Here is a 17,922-nt window from a genome sequence, read left to right as displayed (position 1 = left end):
AGAACTGGAAGAAAAAGACTTTTTGTCCATTTCTCAGTATACTAGGATAAATGAAACATTGCTTCCTGATGATGTGATCTTCTGCAACAACCAATAAATCAAAAGAATTAAGAAAGTTTCATTCCCAAATGTAGATTATGTCTAGCAATGTAAATTCTGCAATCAATTCAAAATTCAGCAATACCCCAAATAAACTTGCAGTCATATGAAATACTGAAAAATCTGCCACAAAATGTTTACTCCCATAAAAAAAAACCAAACATGATACTATATGTTCAAATGTTAGTCAGTATGTGCAACTGTGCAAACTGTTAAGAACAAAGCATGAAGTCAACACTTTCCCATTACTAGCTTTTCTGTACAAATTTCTAACTGGAATCTCCTAGCAGTAATGAGATTTTCTACACCTCTTACAAGGTTAGCTTTCAGTGCATTTGCATGAAGTTTTGGCAGTTAGGAAGTTTTAATAGGTGAATTTTTTGTTATGCAGTTATAACTTGTTTGTCAAGGATTTTATTATGAGAAAATTATTTTTCTCATTACTTTATATTTTAAAAAGCTTTTTCAGCATCTCTATAGTTCTTTGGTAAATATGTAAGGCAGGAAGATACTCACCTCAATTCTAAATAATTGGGATTTTATATTGTAATTCCATTTGTTTCTGCAAATATTTTAAAATTATGATTCACTGGGGATGAATTTCTACTAACCTGTTTTTTATTATCTCATTTTATACTACACCTTTTTTAATATAACACCTGCTGTGCTATTAGTCATTCCAATAACTCTTTCTCATTTTTCCCCATTGGCTTCTCAAGCTGCTTTAATACAAAACGATTTTCCTTTCTGTGGGTTCCTTTTCTGATAGTTGGGGATAATCTTGGGGGATTTGTGCCCAGGAGGAGAGCACCAGAAGCAAAGCATTCACCATGGAGGTCTAAAGATAACAGATCAACCTGAGTGACAGTTTTCCAGTAGTGGACCCTAATTAAAGCTGAGAAAGGATATGGACTTTTATCAGTGTTGTGTTCACTTAGCTGTTCTTTGATCAGGTGAGAGAGACAAAGCACAAGAGGTGAACAGGCACAAACTAAGTGTGTTGAAGAGAGATCTAGAGACTTTTGTTATGTGTTTTATTACACTTGATTGATATGGTAATTGTTCATGACTTTTCTGATTAGAGATAGGTATTCTATAGAAAACTGGCTAAAATCTCTTATGAAAGAGTGGCTGATAACCCTGCAACATTTTAATTTTACCTTTGATTTTGGAAGCTTTGGTGAGCATAGCCCCAAACTTCCACCACATTGTCTGACTACTCTGTCAGTCAAACTAAACGTGCCAAAAGAGATGTTTTCCCACATTTGGAGACTTCTAATTTTGAAAAAGTGATGTGCCATGAGCACTTTAATGGTGACTGCATGATTAAATGCTCCTTTTTATGTACTTATTCTTAGCGCTATTTCAAACCACCAGTTACTGACATCTAAGGTATAGTCCTGAGCATCTCAATATTTCATTAAGAATGCAGCATCTAGCAGGATTACATAACTGGACATACCTTTTGTGGTTTTTCTTTGTTAAGAAAAAGTATTCTTAAGAAAAATGTGTTTTTATTGAAGTGCAAATGAGAAAATGAAGCTCAAATCCAACTATGTTGTTTTCACTTAAAATTTGTTGTTACCTTAATCTCTCAAGTCTCCAGCTGATCAGTAAATCTTTTTGAAATCTTTGTGGTTTCTTTCAGCTTGATGATAAGTTATGATACCCTTAATGTGTACTTGTTCATTGCTGTTATTTCTCCTGCTTTAGCTGAAGAAGAGGAAATAAGAGATACGCTCCAGACTGTGATCTTTAAAATGCGTGTACATTTATTTTATTTTGGTCTTGGGTTTTTTTGGTAAAGTAAGTGTTAGAGTTATCTCATACTTATGTATAAGCTATTTATGCTTTCAATATGTTTATTACAAAGAGCATTTAGGTCTACTATAGCTGTATTTCTGAACCAGGTCTTGGTTTCTGACAGTTAATACAGGATGTCCCTCATGTTAGGTCATCTTCATCTACCTCTATATCTTCATAGTATAGGCAGGTTTTATTTTTGGTATACAATAAATGTAAATATATTGATAGAATTTCTAAGTGGTATTTTAAAAGTTTTAAGGAAAAACTTGTAGAATTCATGTGGTTATTGAAGTACACCACCTTAGAAAAATCAGAACCTCCTCAAAATAAAATGTGACATTAAAGGAAAACATACTCCTGACTGCTTTCATCTTTAATAGGTTTTGTAACCAAAGCCTCATTCATATTAACACACCATCCTGGGAACCTCATTTGATATCAGTGAAAATTCTTCCTGTAAAGTCTTACTGTAAAGAACTAGTCCCACTGACCACCTTTAGAACTGGACATGTTTTCAAAAGCAGCAAAGTTGGGAGACCCAATACAAGGTGCTTCAGAGAGTTTGCCTTTCTAAGGGAAGGTTTCAGTATGGTGTGAAAATCCTGCTCTTTGAAGTTATTTCAGATGGGCCAATTTGCAAGTCAAGGTATTGTTGCTTCCTCCTTCAGATTCCTTACTATTTTGTTAGAAAAATCTTTGAAATAAATGATTCAACCAATTATACTGGATGCTATGCAACTATGTAAATTTTTTTGCCATATTATTCAAAGTGCAGATCTGTAGTTATTTTTAGTTTATTTACCTTTTGAGTTGACTATTGAAAGTATTTTTAAAAATTTCTTAATTGGGTCTACACATTGGTTTACAGCTCACCATCTGTATTGTCCTCATATGTGTTGACCATATTTTACAAATGGGGAACCATAACAATAATGAAAAAGATTATATGGGTTTTTTAAGGTCACACTGGATGTTTAGCAGAGTTGCCAAGATCCCTTTGTTCCCATTTCAATGCTATATTTAGCTCAAGACTGTCCTTTTTACTTTTGTTCTGTCTTTGTCAGATAAAAGCTGCTCTGATTATACTCACTATGAAGAGAACTTCATAGAAGTGTACCTTTATGGAGAAAAAATATTTGGTCAAATACATTTAAATCTTGTGTTATCTGTTCTTAAGATTGAAATCCTTATTTTCTTTAGCTTCTTCCCTTAGGCAGTCAACACATTGGTGTGATGAATATTGTGTAGCTTTTAATGCTAATCATTGTTGATTCATGGTAGATACGAGCAAGTTGTAAAAGGATATCCCTGATGATAATAAACAAAAAGTATTAAAAAGCATCATAAACAAATAAATACTTAAGCAGCTGCTTTTCAATGCTATTATAAATTAAGAATGTGCTTGTATGTTTTGCCAAGTTTACACTGTATTCAAAGAAGTACAATTTTTTGTACTTTTGTGAATCCTCATGAGTAATATAGAGAGATAATCTTACATGGATGAACCCAGTAAGTCCATCCCTCATTCTGTATCTGTCTGATTTCTGTGATAAATCAAAAGCAGAATTTTGGATAGTTCAGTAAATTGATAACTTATTTGGCATTTCACTTTTGTGATGAAATTTCTTTTGTTTTTATTGTGTGTTTTAGCTAGCACCTTTGAAAGTTACATGTCTTTCATTAGGGTCCTGTTGCCAGTGTAGTAAATGCAGGAATGCCCTACTCTGACTGTAATATTGATGCTGTTGTAAGCTGTTGATTGTATCACCTGAATATTTGGCTCTTATTTTGTACTGATCAAAAGTTATACAGAAAACATAGACTGCTCTAAGAGACTATAAGCTTACCACAAGAAAAATTTACTCTCTACTTTTTTGTGTCTGTTTTTCACCTTTCTAATGGAATACTTTAAGGAAAAAGAATAGGGGCCATCCATGTGCTCTAGATATCAAATGGCTAACAAAGAGGAATGTTTCCCATGCAGAATTATAGATGGAGCGCTTCCGATTATCACTTCTTAAATCTCTACATGTAGTGCTCTGGAGCTTGATTCTTACAGTCTTTCTTCACTTTTTGTAATTCCTTTGAAAAGAGTGGAGCTGTGTAGTCCAAGGCTTTGAGCATATGTGACTACATTTTGCCTGCTGATGTTGGTATTCAGTGTTCTCTAGGTTCCCTCTTTTCTGAATTTAGAGGAATTTAAAAGATACCATTGTAACATTTTTAATCACAGACAGTCCTCTTGATGGAACACTTTTTTTGCTATGCTTATTACAGTCTGTTTTCAAAGAAATGCTGTTGATTGACAATCTGTATTCTTTTTGACAGAATGATTTCACTTTCTTTCAAGCACAGTTTATTATATGGCATTGAAATTATAGCACTTATTTTTTAGAAACTAACTTCTTGCTGTATGCTTTCAAGTTTGTATATTTTCTTTATCCCATAAGATACTGAGGGCAAAATATTAGCTTTTTATACTAGAGGTAAACTGAAATGCCCTCTGGCTGTGCTAGCAAGTCCTAGAGAGAACCCAGGACAACGTACGTGACATTTAAATTGAGACAAAACTCTTGTTTACAATCTACCTCCCACTGAGTCACCTTTGAGTGAGTGCTGGACTACCTGCATCAGGGACATGTATCATAGGTGAATATACCTCCCGTACCAGGAATTTGTGAACATTAATTACAAATGCATGACACGGGACGCAATACTCTGGTATCACTGCTTCCTATGGACCCAACTAGATCTCATTGATCTCAGTGGAAATATTTCCATGGGTTTTGGTTGGGGTTGGATAAAGCATGAAGGAAATGACCTCCCTGCTGGGGAGAACTGAAGTCTTTGCAGTACAGGGACTGGGTGTCTTTTCTAGAATGTATGTGTTTATATCAGTGTTGTATCATGTAAAGGATTATTCTTATAAGAGGTAGGCACATTTTCTAATCTATTTTAGTGTATTTCCCCATAGTAAGCTACTGAGAGCAGCTGAATGTGTACCAATGGAAATGTGTTTGGCCCTAAGAGAGAAACCAGTATCTGGCACTTCAATGCAAAAATAACAAGCTGCATGATTATTAAAAATGCACTTTTTGCTGGTTTAGAGGGGAGCCAAGAGTGAGATGGTCTACTCATGAGAATAGTTCTTGTTTGCAAGGGGATGTATGCAGTGCCTCTTAAAAGTAATACCTTCCTATTTCTCTCTGTTTCCTCTCTCGCTTTGCTTTTTCTTCCTTACTTTATTGATCTGATGTGCTTTTGTCCAAATTGATCCCTGAGGTTATAGATCAGCCCTTTAAAAAATCTCCTTGATAAATGTGGAAACTGGGAATACCCTTTACAGCAAGTATTTTGTGAATTTGTCTACTTACAATGTGTGCAAATGTTGTAGAGGTAGAATTTGAATGTGATCTTCGAAATACCTCATTACACCATGGGAGTGAACTGCTTTAAAGAAGCCAATACAAGACCTGCTCACCTGATGCTGGGCAACTCGGCAAGGCAGAACAGTTGCCTTTATACCTGGAATTTAACATTGCAAAGTTTCATGTACTAAATATTGATTATAGAGCAGTGTATTAATTAGAGAAACCTCTGATGTTTTCTCAGTACTAGAAAATTCTTAAAATCTTTTTTTTTCAGACAATTAAATTAGACATTTCTAAAAAATGATTTAGCAAGAAAGATAATTTAAAAAACTGAAAAATCTTTAGTGCTGCTCAAGTGCTATTAGCACATTAGTATGTAATTTCTCTGCTGTTTTCCCTTAAATTATGGCTATTTTATGCATGTTTTAGATGAAGCCATTGCACCTGTCAGAGATCCATTCTTATTATCAAGCTGACTGGACAGTTAGCTTTACAATGACTGAAATATCTTTTTGTCTTCAACCAGCCTTTTCATAAATTTATTGATTCATTCACAAGTAAGGATTTGTGTGATTCATCAGCTTATCTCACTAATGAATATTTATTGCATTTAACCTCTTGGTGCCACAGAGGGTGCCTAGGTTGTGAGTGGTTTGTGCCCCAGACTTTCATATTGTTGCTCCATCCTTGCCAGAGAAGAGTATTTTGCCAGTGAGCTGTGCTTAGTTTTTTGCCACAGGCAATTTCTTCCTTCAAAGTAGTACATAAATAAAATATTTGTTCACGCTTCTCTCTGAGCAAAGCATACAGAGGAAAATCTTTACTCACTTATGCAGAAAGTGATATCTGTTGCAAAGAGTAAATCCTCATTTTCATATTTAATGAAGCCATAATCAATGGTAATGGATGAAGATTGCATTAAAGAAATCTTAATGTTCCTCTCAAGGGAAAGTAATTTTACTGGAAACAAGCTAGTTAATCAGCCTCAGAAAAACTATATATGTTTTATTATACAGGCAGGTTTTCCAAGGACAAAGTAGGAAATGTAACAAAAACATTAGTCAATTTTCATCTTCAGAAATTTATCACATATGGCATTATGTAGATTTCCTCTCTGAAACACACAGTACTAGTCTTCTTGTTTAAGTTTACAAACAAAAAAGGCTGACATTAGTAAAATATTTGTTTCTGCCCTATGCTCTGTGTGATTTTCATACAGATGCAGTTAAATTTCCCCATTAAAAGAGTCTTGATAAAGAGCTAAACAGGAAGAGTACAAAGAGCAGTAGCCAGTCAAATATTTCCCTCAGCTTGTGTTATATATTTACATCAAAATTTAACTTCAGTGATTTTATCCACAGAAAATCCACAGAGGTCTATACAGTGTGATGCTCATGTGCATACCAAAATCTTCACTGTATAGGGGAAACAAAGATCAACAATTTGGCGTGATCTAGTGGTTGGCAGAGCATTAGCTGCTCCCTTTGTGTCACTGCATGACTGGAGGACTCATGCTGAGATAGAACTGCCTGGATCACAAGCCGGGTAGGAAGAGTCTTGCAGGCAAACACTCTTTCTTCTGTCTAGATTTGGGCTGCACAAAATCCCTGCGGCACAAGCATGCAATTATTTAACGTGAACCAGAAACATTCAGAAATTATTTTACTAGTGGGATTCCACTGTAGGACTGAATGACCACAGATGATATATTGTGCCTGGCTTACAGTTGAAGGACAGGACATGTTTAGATAAAGATTTCAGTATAAACCTCTTTTGTACAGCAGTAGTTTGTGTTTGCGATGGTCTAAGAGCGTGAGTAGCATATGTTTGTAAGGGAAAATGATATTTTTTATTCGTCCAACAGAATTGGAAACAGAGAAGACTACCTTTGGCGCACCAAGCCCTTTTGAAAGGTACCCTTGAAGTAAGAGATATGTACCCAAAAGCTTTTCTGTTTTCTTCGAGTTATATTGTTTAGTCAGTTAAAAACAATACTGTTTTTCTGCAAAGACAGTTGGTTTGTTTGCTTTGGAATTCAATGGGAATTTCAGTTTCTACACATACTATAGCGGACCTCTTAAGGTAGAAGAGTTACCTGGTCTTGGGTTCAGAGTTGTTCAGTGAATTTAACAGCCAAAGAGTCCTCTCTGGAATAGCTATCACTATTATTATCAGTACAAGGAGTGTTTTAATGGTATAAGCAGGCAACACAGAGGTTGTGGAATGCCACAAGAGCAACTGATGGGGCACCTGGCTGCACGAAGGTTGCTTTCGATAAGCTTTGCTTGTTCCTTTGACTAGGAAATGCAAAGACACATTACATCTTCATCTCCTCCCTCGTTCCTGAAACACCTTTAGTATTAGTTTGATATAGCTGAGAATCAAGTCCATTTCTTCTGCATTTGGAAGAAAAGCTGAATCAGCCTTTTTAGTTGATATGTTCAGAATGAGCCTCATTTCTTATACATGTGTCTTGGAGCAGTTTGCATTATGTATACATAAGGAGAATAGATTGTTTTATGGTTTTGTAATTAAAATGCAGCTGAAAATCATTGATCTGAAAAAGAACAGTACAGAGAAAAAGAAACATTGCTCACGGTTTCAAGTAGAAGCTGAGAATAAAGCACAATTTATACTGTGCTGTGGGGCTGCCACCTTTCTAGTGAGTCTCAGACTATTTATAAAGGCACTACCTATTGGTCACTGCTGCATGCTGTAGAGGGGCAAGGAAGGAAAGGAAAATCTGGACTTAATGTCAGAAAAAAAAGTTTATTGGAAATGCCTATAAAAGGAAATGTTAATGTTCCCACATACGTAACCTGGAGAGAACAAGAAAGTAACAGCATAATGACTTAGACTTGAATTTGATTATCTAATTGGTTTTCTGATGCTCTCATTTCTATGATTCATTTTAAGAAGCCTTTTCAAGCTTGTGTAGTTGTGAAATAAATAGAACAAATTAGAAATGTGGAAACTAAATAAATAATGATCTGCTCATCATGTTAACATTACTGCTGTCAGCAGTAATAACATTTATTTAACAATTCTTCTGCATTAATATGAATGTATGTACAATAAAATATAGTCCATCTTTCAAAGTACTTGATCCTATGTCAGTACCTCTCCTAAGTCATCCTCCATTCAGAGAAAGACATACATAGCAGAACTGTCACTATCCTGGAAATATTTATGTGGACAGTACTTGGGAACCAGCTTGCTTACTAATGTGGATTTAAATTTAGGACCTTAAAATTCTATAGTTACTTAATATTTGAAGAAGGTTGAAACCTGCCAAAGCAATACACCTTCAGTATATCCAAGGGCAGGAAGGATAACGACAGTTTTATTTTATGTTGGTCTTGTGCTGATATATTTCAAGAGGTCTGTATTTAGTTCTAAAATCTCTGGTCTACCCTCTCTGCATAGGTTGTACATAGCAAAATAAACATTTTTCATTTTATGTAACTCTCCAGCAGTACAATAAGAGACAACTAACCAGTTGCGCAGTGCATTGAAGTGCAGTGATTCATAAAGCAGTATGACTCTGCACGCCCCTTGAATTGATCACCATCAACAGCTTTTCATTCACTCCTTTTCTATGTGATGAAACAGCCTCTGAAAATTATGCAAGGATAAAGAATTTTGGCTTTCAGAATCAACAGTAATAGATTTCCTAGATTGTCTTTTTACGTTTCCCTTCTCATATTTCCATTTAGTTTCATCTGTCTTGAGCACATTTCTGTAGTACCCTCTGACTCTAACATAGGAGGGCTTGGGCATAAGTATGAGAACTCTTTGTGCTGCTAGCCTAGCACTAACTGTACTTGCTTTACCCATAGTCTTTCTTTAAGGGCAGTGCTGTAGCTGTTAGGGTACTGAATCTGAATGACACCTCTGTGTCAGCATCTTTTCCTGTGATATTGCCATCACAAGGATTCTTGATGGACTCAGAGGTCACTCACTTCTACCATAACTCTAGGGCCCTTCAAATAGCCCTTTTCCGCATGATGCCCTCCATTGTCAGCAAGTAACTAATATCTAATCTGGATGAGGGAAGGATAATGGGCAAATCTTAAGTTGTCTTCTAGCAGCAGGTGTGATGCCGTGCCCCCTTATGAATCACCCAAGCCTGAACATCGCAACACTGTGCAAGAGTCTACCACTGGAGCCAGATGGGTAACAGTTTTTCTGAGCAGCGCAAGTTAGTGAAGTAGTCGCTAGGGTCGTGCTTCACGTACACTGCTGCTTAGGATGAAACTAATTGGCTGCCTTGGTCTTTTCTTTGATTTCTGTTCAAAGTCCTTTTGTCTGTTCTGTTAAGGACAGGAAGCATAGAGATTGCAAACGAGTGACTTTCACAGTTTCAGCCAATCTAAACGTTTTAAGGTGGTTAGTTGTAAGCACAAGTATCCTCCTCTCATGAAAACTCTCACTTGCTCTATTACAAAAGCATAAATCTGTTACTGATTATATGGATTCTGTTTAAAGGAAGGAATTAAATAGTTTTATCTTACGGCAGGATGCCAGGGATATTTGTACTGCAAGTCCTCATTTTGTGGTTTACAAAAGTGTTTCATTACTGAGTGTAGAACTTTTTATATTGCTGTAGGGAATTCACTGATCAGGAAAACATTCCAAAATATCATAAAGGAAAATTAGACTTATAGGAGATTATGCAAATGAAGCTGTTTTCTTACAGAGGGAGACGGATCTTTAAATCTTCTTTTGTTTAGGTTTTGTATGTTTGCCTACATGAAACAAATTGGGGAAATCAGAATTTTTTTATCTCTCTTTAAATTCTAGTGCTGGTTAGTATTCTGTAATTACTTCTCTGTTACTGTGTTTGGGAAATGAAACATTAAATGGAAATTTTCATTATGGTACTTTCTAAGGTGCCTCTGAACATAAAAGCCAATATCTTACATTTTGTAATTTTTTATGACTGTTTACCTTACACATTTGTATATTTTTCAAATATTCTAATTGAATAAACCTTGTAAAGAATCAATATAACCAGTTTCATACAGTAGAGTTGCAAAAATATGGCCTTTTTGAATAACAGATGTATTTATTGTAATGTCACATTTCAGTTTCCAGGGATTTTAATGAAAGTATTTTCAGAGCAGGAGCAGAAATTATGTTTTCTTCCTCCTGTGTAATAATTGTGGTGTATTTCTCAAGATATATAATTTTTCATTAATACTAATTGCTTTTGATGCATGCAGCAAAACATGAACAATATGAATGCTATATCTCCACTGATTACTTTTAAAAAGCATATGTATTTTTAATTACCACAGTTGGCTGATCAGGTAAGAGTTCGGGTCTTGACCAGTGCCTTCAGGTGAAGACGATATTTCTACTTCAGAAAACGAAATCACAAGGACCTGAAATTCTCAGAAATTTGATGGACTCTCTAATCTTCCATCTTTAAGCTCACTGGTGCAAAACCGTATCAATAAGTCAATGTGTCAATAGTGAAAAGTTTTGATGCCTTACTGGTAACCTATGTGAAATTAATTTGAGGTTCCGGTCTTGTTCCCAAAGTCTGCATCAGAAGGAATTAAAAAAAAAAAAAAAAAGTAATTTGGAATTGACATTCAGCATAGTTGAGGATTGTGTATGCCATGGGTGATACTGTTACTCCAACCTGTCCAGAGCACTATTGGCGTGCATTAGAAGAGCATGAAAGGAGAGCTTGCAGTTACGTTCAAATTCTGTAACTGCTTTTTTTTTAACTGAACAGTTAAATTTTCTGTTATTGATGATAGAACACTAAATAAATAAGTGCCTGAAATATGAAAAACAGAAAAGGAAGCATATTGCACTTTGTAGGAAGAATGAACACTGGGGTAGGTACATTCTTCTGTAGGGCTGTATGACTTTATGGGATCAGTTAGCTGTTGAGCATCTTAGAGATGCATAGGAAGCAGGGCATATGGGAAGGACATTGGCTACAGCAGCTAAGAGATGATGATAAGCTTCTTATTTCATGAGGTGTTCCTTTGGTATTATTTGAGTCAAGCCAAATCAGTGTGGATAATTCAGCAGATGAAAATGTCAATGAAAAGAGCCTGAGTTTGAAACTCATTTGCACTGATATAAACTAAAAATAACTTCACTACAATTTATTTATTTATTACTTTTTCCTATACCTATACATCTATTGTGTATGTTATACGAAGTATGTGTTGTGTATATAATATATAAAATTAGTTACATTACATATTTAAGTAGTACTATTCAAAATAAAATTGTCAAAGAAAAACACACAGGCAGTTATAATTGTACATACATTAAAAAATCTCTCTTTACTTCAGAGCAGTACATTTAAATAGATTGCAGTCTTAAGAATGTGTATGTACTGTCAGTTCTTAAAGCATTCATTTGCTTTTATGAGCCTGTAATGCTCCTGTACTATTGTAGTGTCATTCCAATATTGCGAAGTCAAAACTTGCAAGAAATTACCACATATCCAGTATCGCAGTGTCTCCACATGCAGTAACTAGTACAGAAGATAAAATGAAACTACTTTATAAAGTTTGCCTGGAAAATTGAAAGTCATCATTTATACTCTGTTTCTATATAAATGCCTTATAAATGGTTAACCAGTTTTGAATAAATCTTTCATAAATGTTTAATTGAGGGTCACTGGGTTGATTTTAATTATGGCTTATAAACTTTTGTAGCATGCTTAATTTATAATCTAATTTGTAGATATGTACATAGATCTCACTGCTTTAGAAACATGCACACAACTAGAGAATGAAAAATTTTCTTAACTACTTTTTAATAATTGCTTTCCAACTACTGTACACTGGTGCCACTTTGTAGCATTTCCTTTCAAATTGTGATGAAGTGATGCCTTCATGATGTCCTACGTAGAACAGCTCAGAGGTGTTTTTAGCCAGTTTACCTTGGCATATTGGTAAACAAAGCATTAGTTTAAAAAGAAGATTTTTTTTAAACGAACTATAAGAGTACATTTAATTACATTGAATTATTCATGATATAACTCTTCCTGTACACAGGAATGTTATTGTTTTGAAGCAGCAGGAAGTGTCTATATGTGGAGCTCAAGTAGTATACGCAGTAGATTCCATAACTGATAGGCCAACAGAACATTTATCAATTTATTTTCTACATGTAAATGTGATAAAACCCCTCTGAAATTAGTGTAACTGGGTCGTTTTGCAAGTGAAATGCAGCTGAATGATATTATGAACTACTGCTAAGAGTGCTAAATTGGAATAAAAACTTCAGTGGTGCTTTTCTGCAGCTTCTACTACCTACTAATTTTGCAAAAGAAAGAACTGATCTATGGACGAAGTCTAAGCAGAAAATGGCAGCACTTTTTGTTTTATTTAGTACAGAACCCAGGTGTGAATGTTGCTTCTAGCAAAACTATCTTATTTCCTGCCCTAGCACCACCAGCAGATTCCGAGCCAAGTGGCGGGGGGAGAATTTTGGCTCGGACTGTATTTCAGGCACCAGGGTGAACCTATTCCAGTCGGATATAGGCAGCTTAGTTATTCAGCTAGCAATTGCTTTATGGTATCTTTGTATGCAAAATGTCAGCGTAAATGATAGAAATGCTCTAGCATTATCGCTTGCCGTCAAAATAACCATTTTGTAATTGTCATTTTTCAGGAACTGAAAGTCTTAAGGACACTTAACAATTCTTGAGAAAGTTGGAACTAAGTGGAAGGAAGTCAGCCTACAGTGCAGTTTGCGTAGGACCTGTTTCTGGGAGCCTCCACTTTCACTGAAGGAAGTTTGTAAACTTCCATTTTATTTTTTGCTGTTGTGTTTGATTCCAGCAAATAAAATACTGGCTAGTAGACAACAATATTTCATGGTACATGAAACTGAGAGAATGACATGCTATGAAGGCAGTAAAGTAATGCACAAGGTCTTAATATGTATTATTAAATATATTCTCTTTGGGGCAAGTATTTATGTATATTTTAATATAGATGGAGTTTTATTGACCAGGGAAAGTCTGAAGAATTCAGAAAATATATACAGAAGAAATCACATGCCTGATATCTTTAGAGCTTAATTTCTTTGAGAACATTACACTCTTAGCACCGTGGAAAAAGCTGGGGTATTAGCACCTGCTTTTCTGTGCTTTTGACAACATAACCAATTTGTCACCAGTTGTGTAGTTTTAAAAGTCAACGCTTGCATGAGTATACATGACTGTTTTCTTTATTTTTTAAACTTTATTGGTATTCTGTGTCATTACAGTGTAACTGGAAAACTTGTAAAATATGCTGCCTTTTATTTGCTTTAGCAAATTATCCATTTGGTTTAATTCTTAGTTGCACTGTGTCAACAGATATATTCAGTGCAAAGAAGATCATTATCAGATCTGGTTGTTATAGACATAGAAAGTACAATATGCTTAACAGAATGCTGCTGGGATTAGTATCAATGGGTTATTTCATAAGTGGCATGCAAGTGAATGAAATTACAAACTGTTCTCTCTTTAAAGTAGTACATTTGAATAAAAAGCTAAGTGAACTCCCTGAACAAAAGAGTTTGCAGCTATCTAATGCATGTTTCTGGTAATGTAATAAAAATACAGAATAAATTCATCTGACATTGGTACATTTCATTGGAATATCTATCTCCTCTTAGACTTTCAAGATCTGTCATGAATGTACAATTTAAGCTACAATTTTTCAAATTTGACATGTAATCCATAGATACAAATCATTGTGGCTCACTTATAACTGTCATAGGTATTTTGCTGTAGATAAACAGACATAAAATAATTATAATTTAAAGATATCAGAGTTGATAAGTTTTGGGGGGTTTTGGTTTTTTTGGGGTTGTTTTTTTTTTTTCTTTAGCAGGTGTTAAGTTTGGGGACTTTTTGGAAGTTAGTGGTCTTCCCAAAAGTCAAGGAATTTACAATATAGCTGTAGTAGGGATTCTGTGGTCCTCTTCGCTTGAGTTTGTATAAATAACGTGTAATAATATACTGATGATCTGTTGTGTTTTAACCCCAGCTGTGCAACTGAGCACCACACAGCTGCTCACTCACTCCCCCCGGTGGGATGAGGGAGAGAATCAGAAGGATAAAAGTGAGAAAACTCGTGGGTTGAGATAAAGACAGTTTAATAGGTAAAGCAAAAGCCATGCACACAATCAAAGCAAAACAAGGAATTCATTCAGCACTTCCCATGGGCAGGCAGGTGTTCAGCCATCTCCAGGAAAGCAGGGCTCCATCACACATAACGGTTACTTGGGAAGACAAATGCTATCACTCTGAATGTCCCCTCCTTCCTCCTTCTTCCCCCAGCTTTATATGCTGAGCATGACGTCATATGGCAGGGAATATCCCTTTGGGCAGTTGGGGTCAGCTGTCCCGGCTGTGCCTCTCCCAACTTCTTGTGCACCCCCAGCCTTCTTGCTGGTGGGGTGGGGTGAGGAGCAGAAAAGGCCTTGACTCTGTAAGCACTGCTCAGCAATAATGAAAACATCCCTGTGTTATCAATACTGTTTTCAGCACAAATTCAAAACATAGTCCTATGCTAGCTACTTTCTTCTGTGAAGAAAATTAACTCTACCCCAGCCAAAACCAGCACATGATCTCATCCAATGGTGAAGTGTATAGTAGTGTCAGGGAAAGATATTAGCAGACATCTCAGAGGCAAAAACTATGACTCAGTACTGACCTTGACTTTGTTGACTAGCAGGGAGATTTACAGCTCACATCCATAGAAAGTAGGATTTCATATAAGTTAATGGAAAAACAAATTAATAAATCACAGAAGCACAAGGGGCATAAAGTAAAATATTTCGTACTTGATTTTTCTAACTAAATTTTTGCACAGAAGAAATCCACTCAAACTCTTAGAGATTGTATCCTGAAGGTAGATATCTTTTGAAATTGTCATTCTTCCATATACCTTGCACCAGTGCTCCACTCAAAATTATGAAAGAGCTGAGGTGGGGGGAAGCTTTATGCATGTATCTGACAAACTGTGTTTGAAAATTGCCTTTAAACTTGGTAGTATATTGCTATTGACATTTTCAGCACTGGAAATTGTGAGAGCAAAAGTCAACAGGGAACCCAAGACAGGGCCACTTCTGTCTGCTCCCAAGTCCTATTTGCTTTTCCATTTACTTCTAATACGGAAAGAAGATGGGTGGAATGGACATTCACCTGTTATGGCTCCATTCAGTGCATCCTTTACACAGGCCAGACCCACCTTCTCCCCAAGAGACAGTATTTCATTGAAGTCCTGAATTTAAAAAGTAAAAAGTTGTTATTCTTTGTATGCCTGATATACGCCATTGAATACAATAGGACTGAACTACTAGTATGTATTTGATATCCTTTCCTACAAAAATTGTCCTAACTGAAGTTGAATGTTTGTTTTGGGACAGAAAATGATCTATTTTGTGCAAGAATAGGTACAGAGGTGACTGAACTAGTTGGCTGTATAACACTATGCCCATTTCTGGTGGCCTTCAGCCCAGAAAGCAGTCTATAAGTCCGCCTTCCTGCAGTTTAGGACTCAGCCAGGTATGTATAGCATGACAATATGGGAAAATAGGAAAAAAAGTAGTCGAAATGGATACCTAAAGACAGATACAGCTCCATCCATTCATCCACTCCAAGCTGCCCCACAGTAGCCATCTCCACACCAAAGACCATGTTGCCAGGTTCATATGAAGTTCTCTGTAAGGTGAGAAGCTCAGCTTCAAAACCAGGGAGCAATGAAAGTCATGGCAGAAGGAGAGCTTATCGGCACTCTTCAGATATGGTTTATAGCTTCTGGACTTCATTTAGATCCCTGCCAGCCAGCTTGGAGAGTGAAGGAGCAAACCCACTTTTGTCCTTAGCTAGCCACAACATGGTGGAGAGACATTAAGGAAAAAGAGCTCAGTGAATTAGGAGGTTTTAGTAGTTGTAATCAGTTCACTGCAAGCCATGTGACCCACTTGAATTTTAAGTGTGTTCAAGTTGAGGGCTGTGTAAAAGTACTTGGTGGAAAGGTAGAAGTGTGTCGCCATTTAAAATCTGTTTCTGGGTCCTCCTTCTTGACACAATATAGTACTGACTGATACTTGTTTTCTTTGGGCCTTAGAAAGAATATGTGCGTATGTATAAACATACTTGAACAAGCCTGTGACTTAATGACGCTATATTTGCACACAGCTCCGCAAATGTTTATAATCTCTAAGTATCCAATTGCTGACAGTGACATATCGTGAGCTGTTCTGTGCTTAATTATTAATTTTACATTAAGGAGTTCCACAGTCAATATTTAGATGTTTTATGACATACAGAGCCTTTTCCGTACCCATATTTTCTCTGCAGGGACATAATGTAGCCCTTTCAATACTAAATCAATTACACACAAAGTTAAAATAACCTGATTTGTTGCTTAAGGTCCTTTCCTAACATGATGCATCAATTCTAAGGGAGTAAGAACAGTGATATCATGGCCTGCTGTTAATCCTTGCAGACCTCCACTTTTCAAGGGTCAAGTGTCAGTGCAGACTGTAAAGCTGTCCAGCACAGAGCTGGGGCAGACTTCTAATGCACTTGCTACAAGCATGCTTTCCCTTCAGCCGTAAGTAGTCATGAAGTGGGAAAGAGAAAGCCTTTCGGAGTGTGTGATACTAGAACAAAAGTACAGGAGAATCATTTTATTCTAACCCTGTTTTCCACATCTGTAGTGATGGGCAGAATTAATAGGAGTGGTATAACCTATTTTAAGCACCTGGGAGTTTGATATCTTTTTTGAGTTAGATTTCCTCCAGAATTAATCACTTCTAAAGTTGCTTCGTCTCACCTTTCTTAAATATTTAGTTTAGAATGGGATGAACTGCATCCAAAATTGCCAGTCCCTCTCCAGTGACTATTAAGAAACTTAAAAGACTAGATATCTGAGCCTAAAATGGTTGTTACTGAGTGAAATTAATCACACTGTCTAACCCCAAACTTGCTGAACTTAGTGACTTAATTCAGGGAAGAATATCAAGGCCCCTGCTGAAAACGTATACCAGACACTCCAAACTGTATTCTTGTTACATGTATGGATAGATTTTTTTGAAACCTGTGATTTATAAGATAGTTTCAAAGACCTGCTTTAAAACCATAGAGCATACTCTTTCAGAACCTGAATCATTTATTAAATTCAGCTATCGGTGGCTTTAAAATATAATTTGACCAAAAAGAGGATTTTGAGTAGGGCTGCAAAGATTTCTATATGCAGATATTTCAATCTCAAGATGGGGAAATGGCTGAAAAACATTCCATCTTCTATTATTCTAGAATGCTATTAGGGAATGAGTTGTTGCTATGGACTTGATTTAAAGGCTGACCAATTCAAAGTGTAGATTTCCAGAATAACTGATTGTCTTTATCTGTCCTCACTGTGGACTCCTTTACTGTGGGAAGCTATTGAACTTGGTTCAGAAGAATGTATGGGAGAGGAATGAATCCTTTTTAAGGGAAAGGATATCTTTACAAGACATGCTTTATGATCCTCTGTAAGGATTTGTTCAATACTAAGTTTGAGACCTTACAATCAAATATTCCACTTCTGTTTGTAGTTTTAACAGGAATTACTGCATCTTTCATATGATTTATCTAGAAAAGTGCAATGGACTTAATGCAATT

At 36.0% G+C, this 17,922-nt stretch overlaps 1 protein-coding gene across 5 annotated transcripts in view; it reads left to right on the top strand.

Annotated features, from left to right (window-relative positions):
- CDH13 (cadherin 13) overlaps window positions 1-17,922 on the top strand; it is a 521,353-nt gene that overhangs the window by 331,847 nt on the left and 171,584 nt on the right. The window contains exon 7 of one of the 5 annotated variants that reach the window (XM_050904355.1): window positions 12,927-13,941. The exons of the other annotated variants lie outside the window; for them this stretch is intronic. Within the exon in view, the coding sequence (XP_050760312.1) occupies window positions 12,927-12,952 (26 nt within the window). The 3' untranslated portion in view covers window positions 12,953-13,941. Of the gene's footprint in view, window positions 1-12,926; window positions 13,942-17,922 lie in introns of those variants that run through there. 5 annotated transcript variants of the gene reach the window in all.

The sequence above is a fragment of the Gymnogyps californianus genome, chromosome 12, assembly GCF_018139145.2.
Source record: "Gymnogyps californianus isolate 813 chromosome 12, ASM1813914v2, whole genome shotgun sequence".
Classification (NCBI taxonomy): domain Eukaryota; kingdom Metazoa; phylum Chordata; class Aves; order Accipitriformes; family Cathartidae; genus Gymnogyps; species Gymnogyps californianus.
The sequence above is the reverse complement of the archived record's forward strand: the minus strand, read 5'-3'. Positions and strand labels throughout refer to the sequence as shown.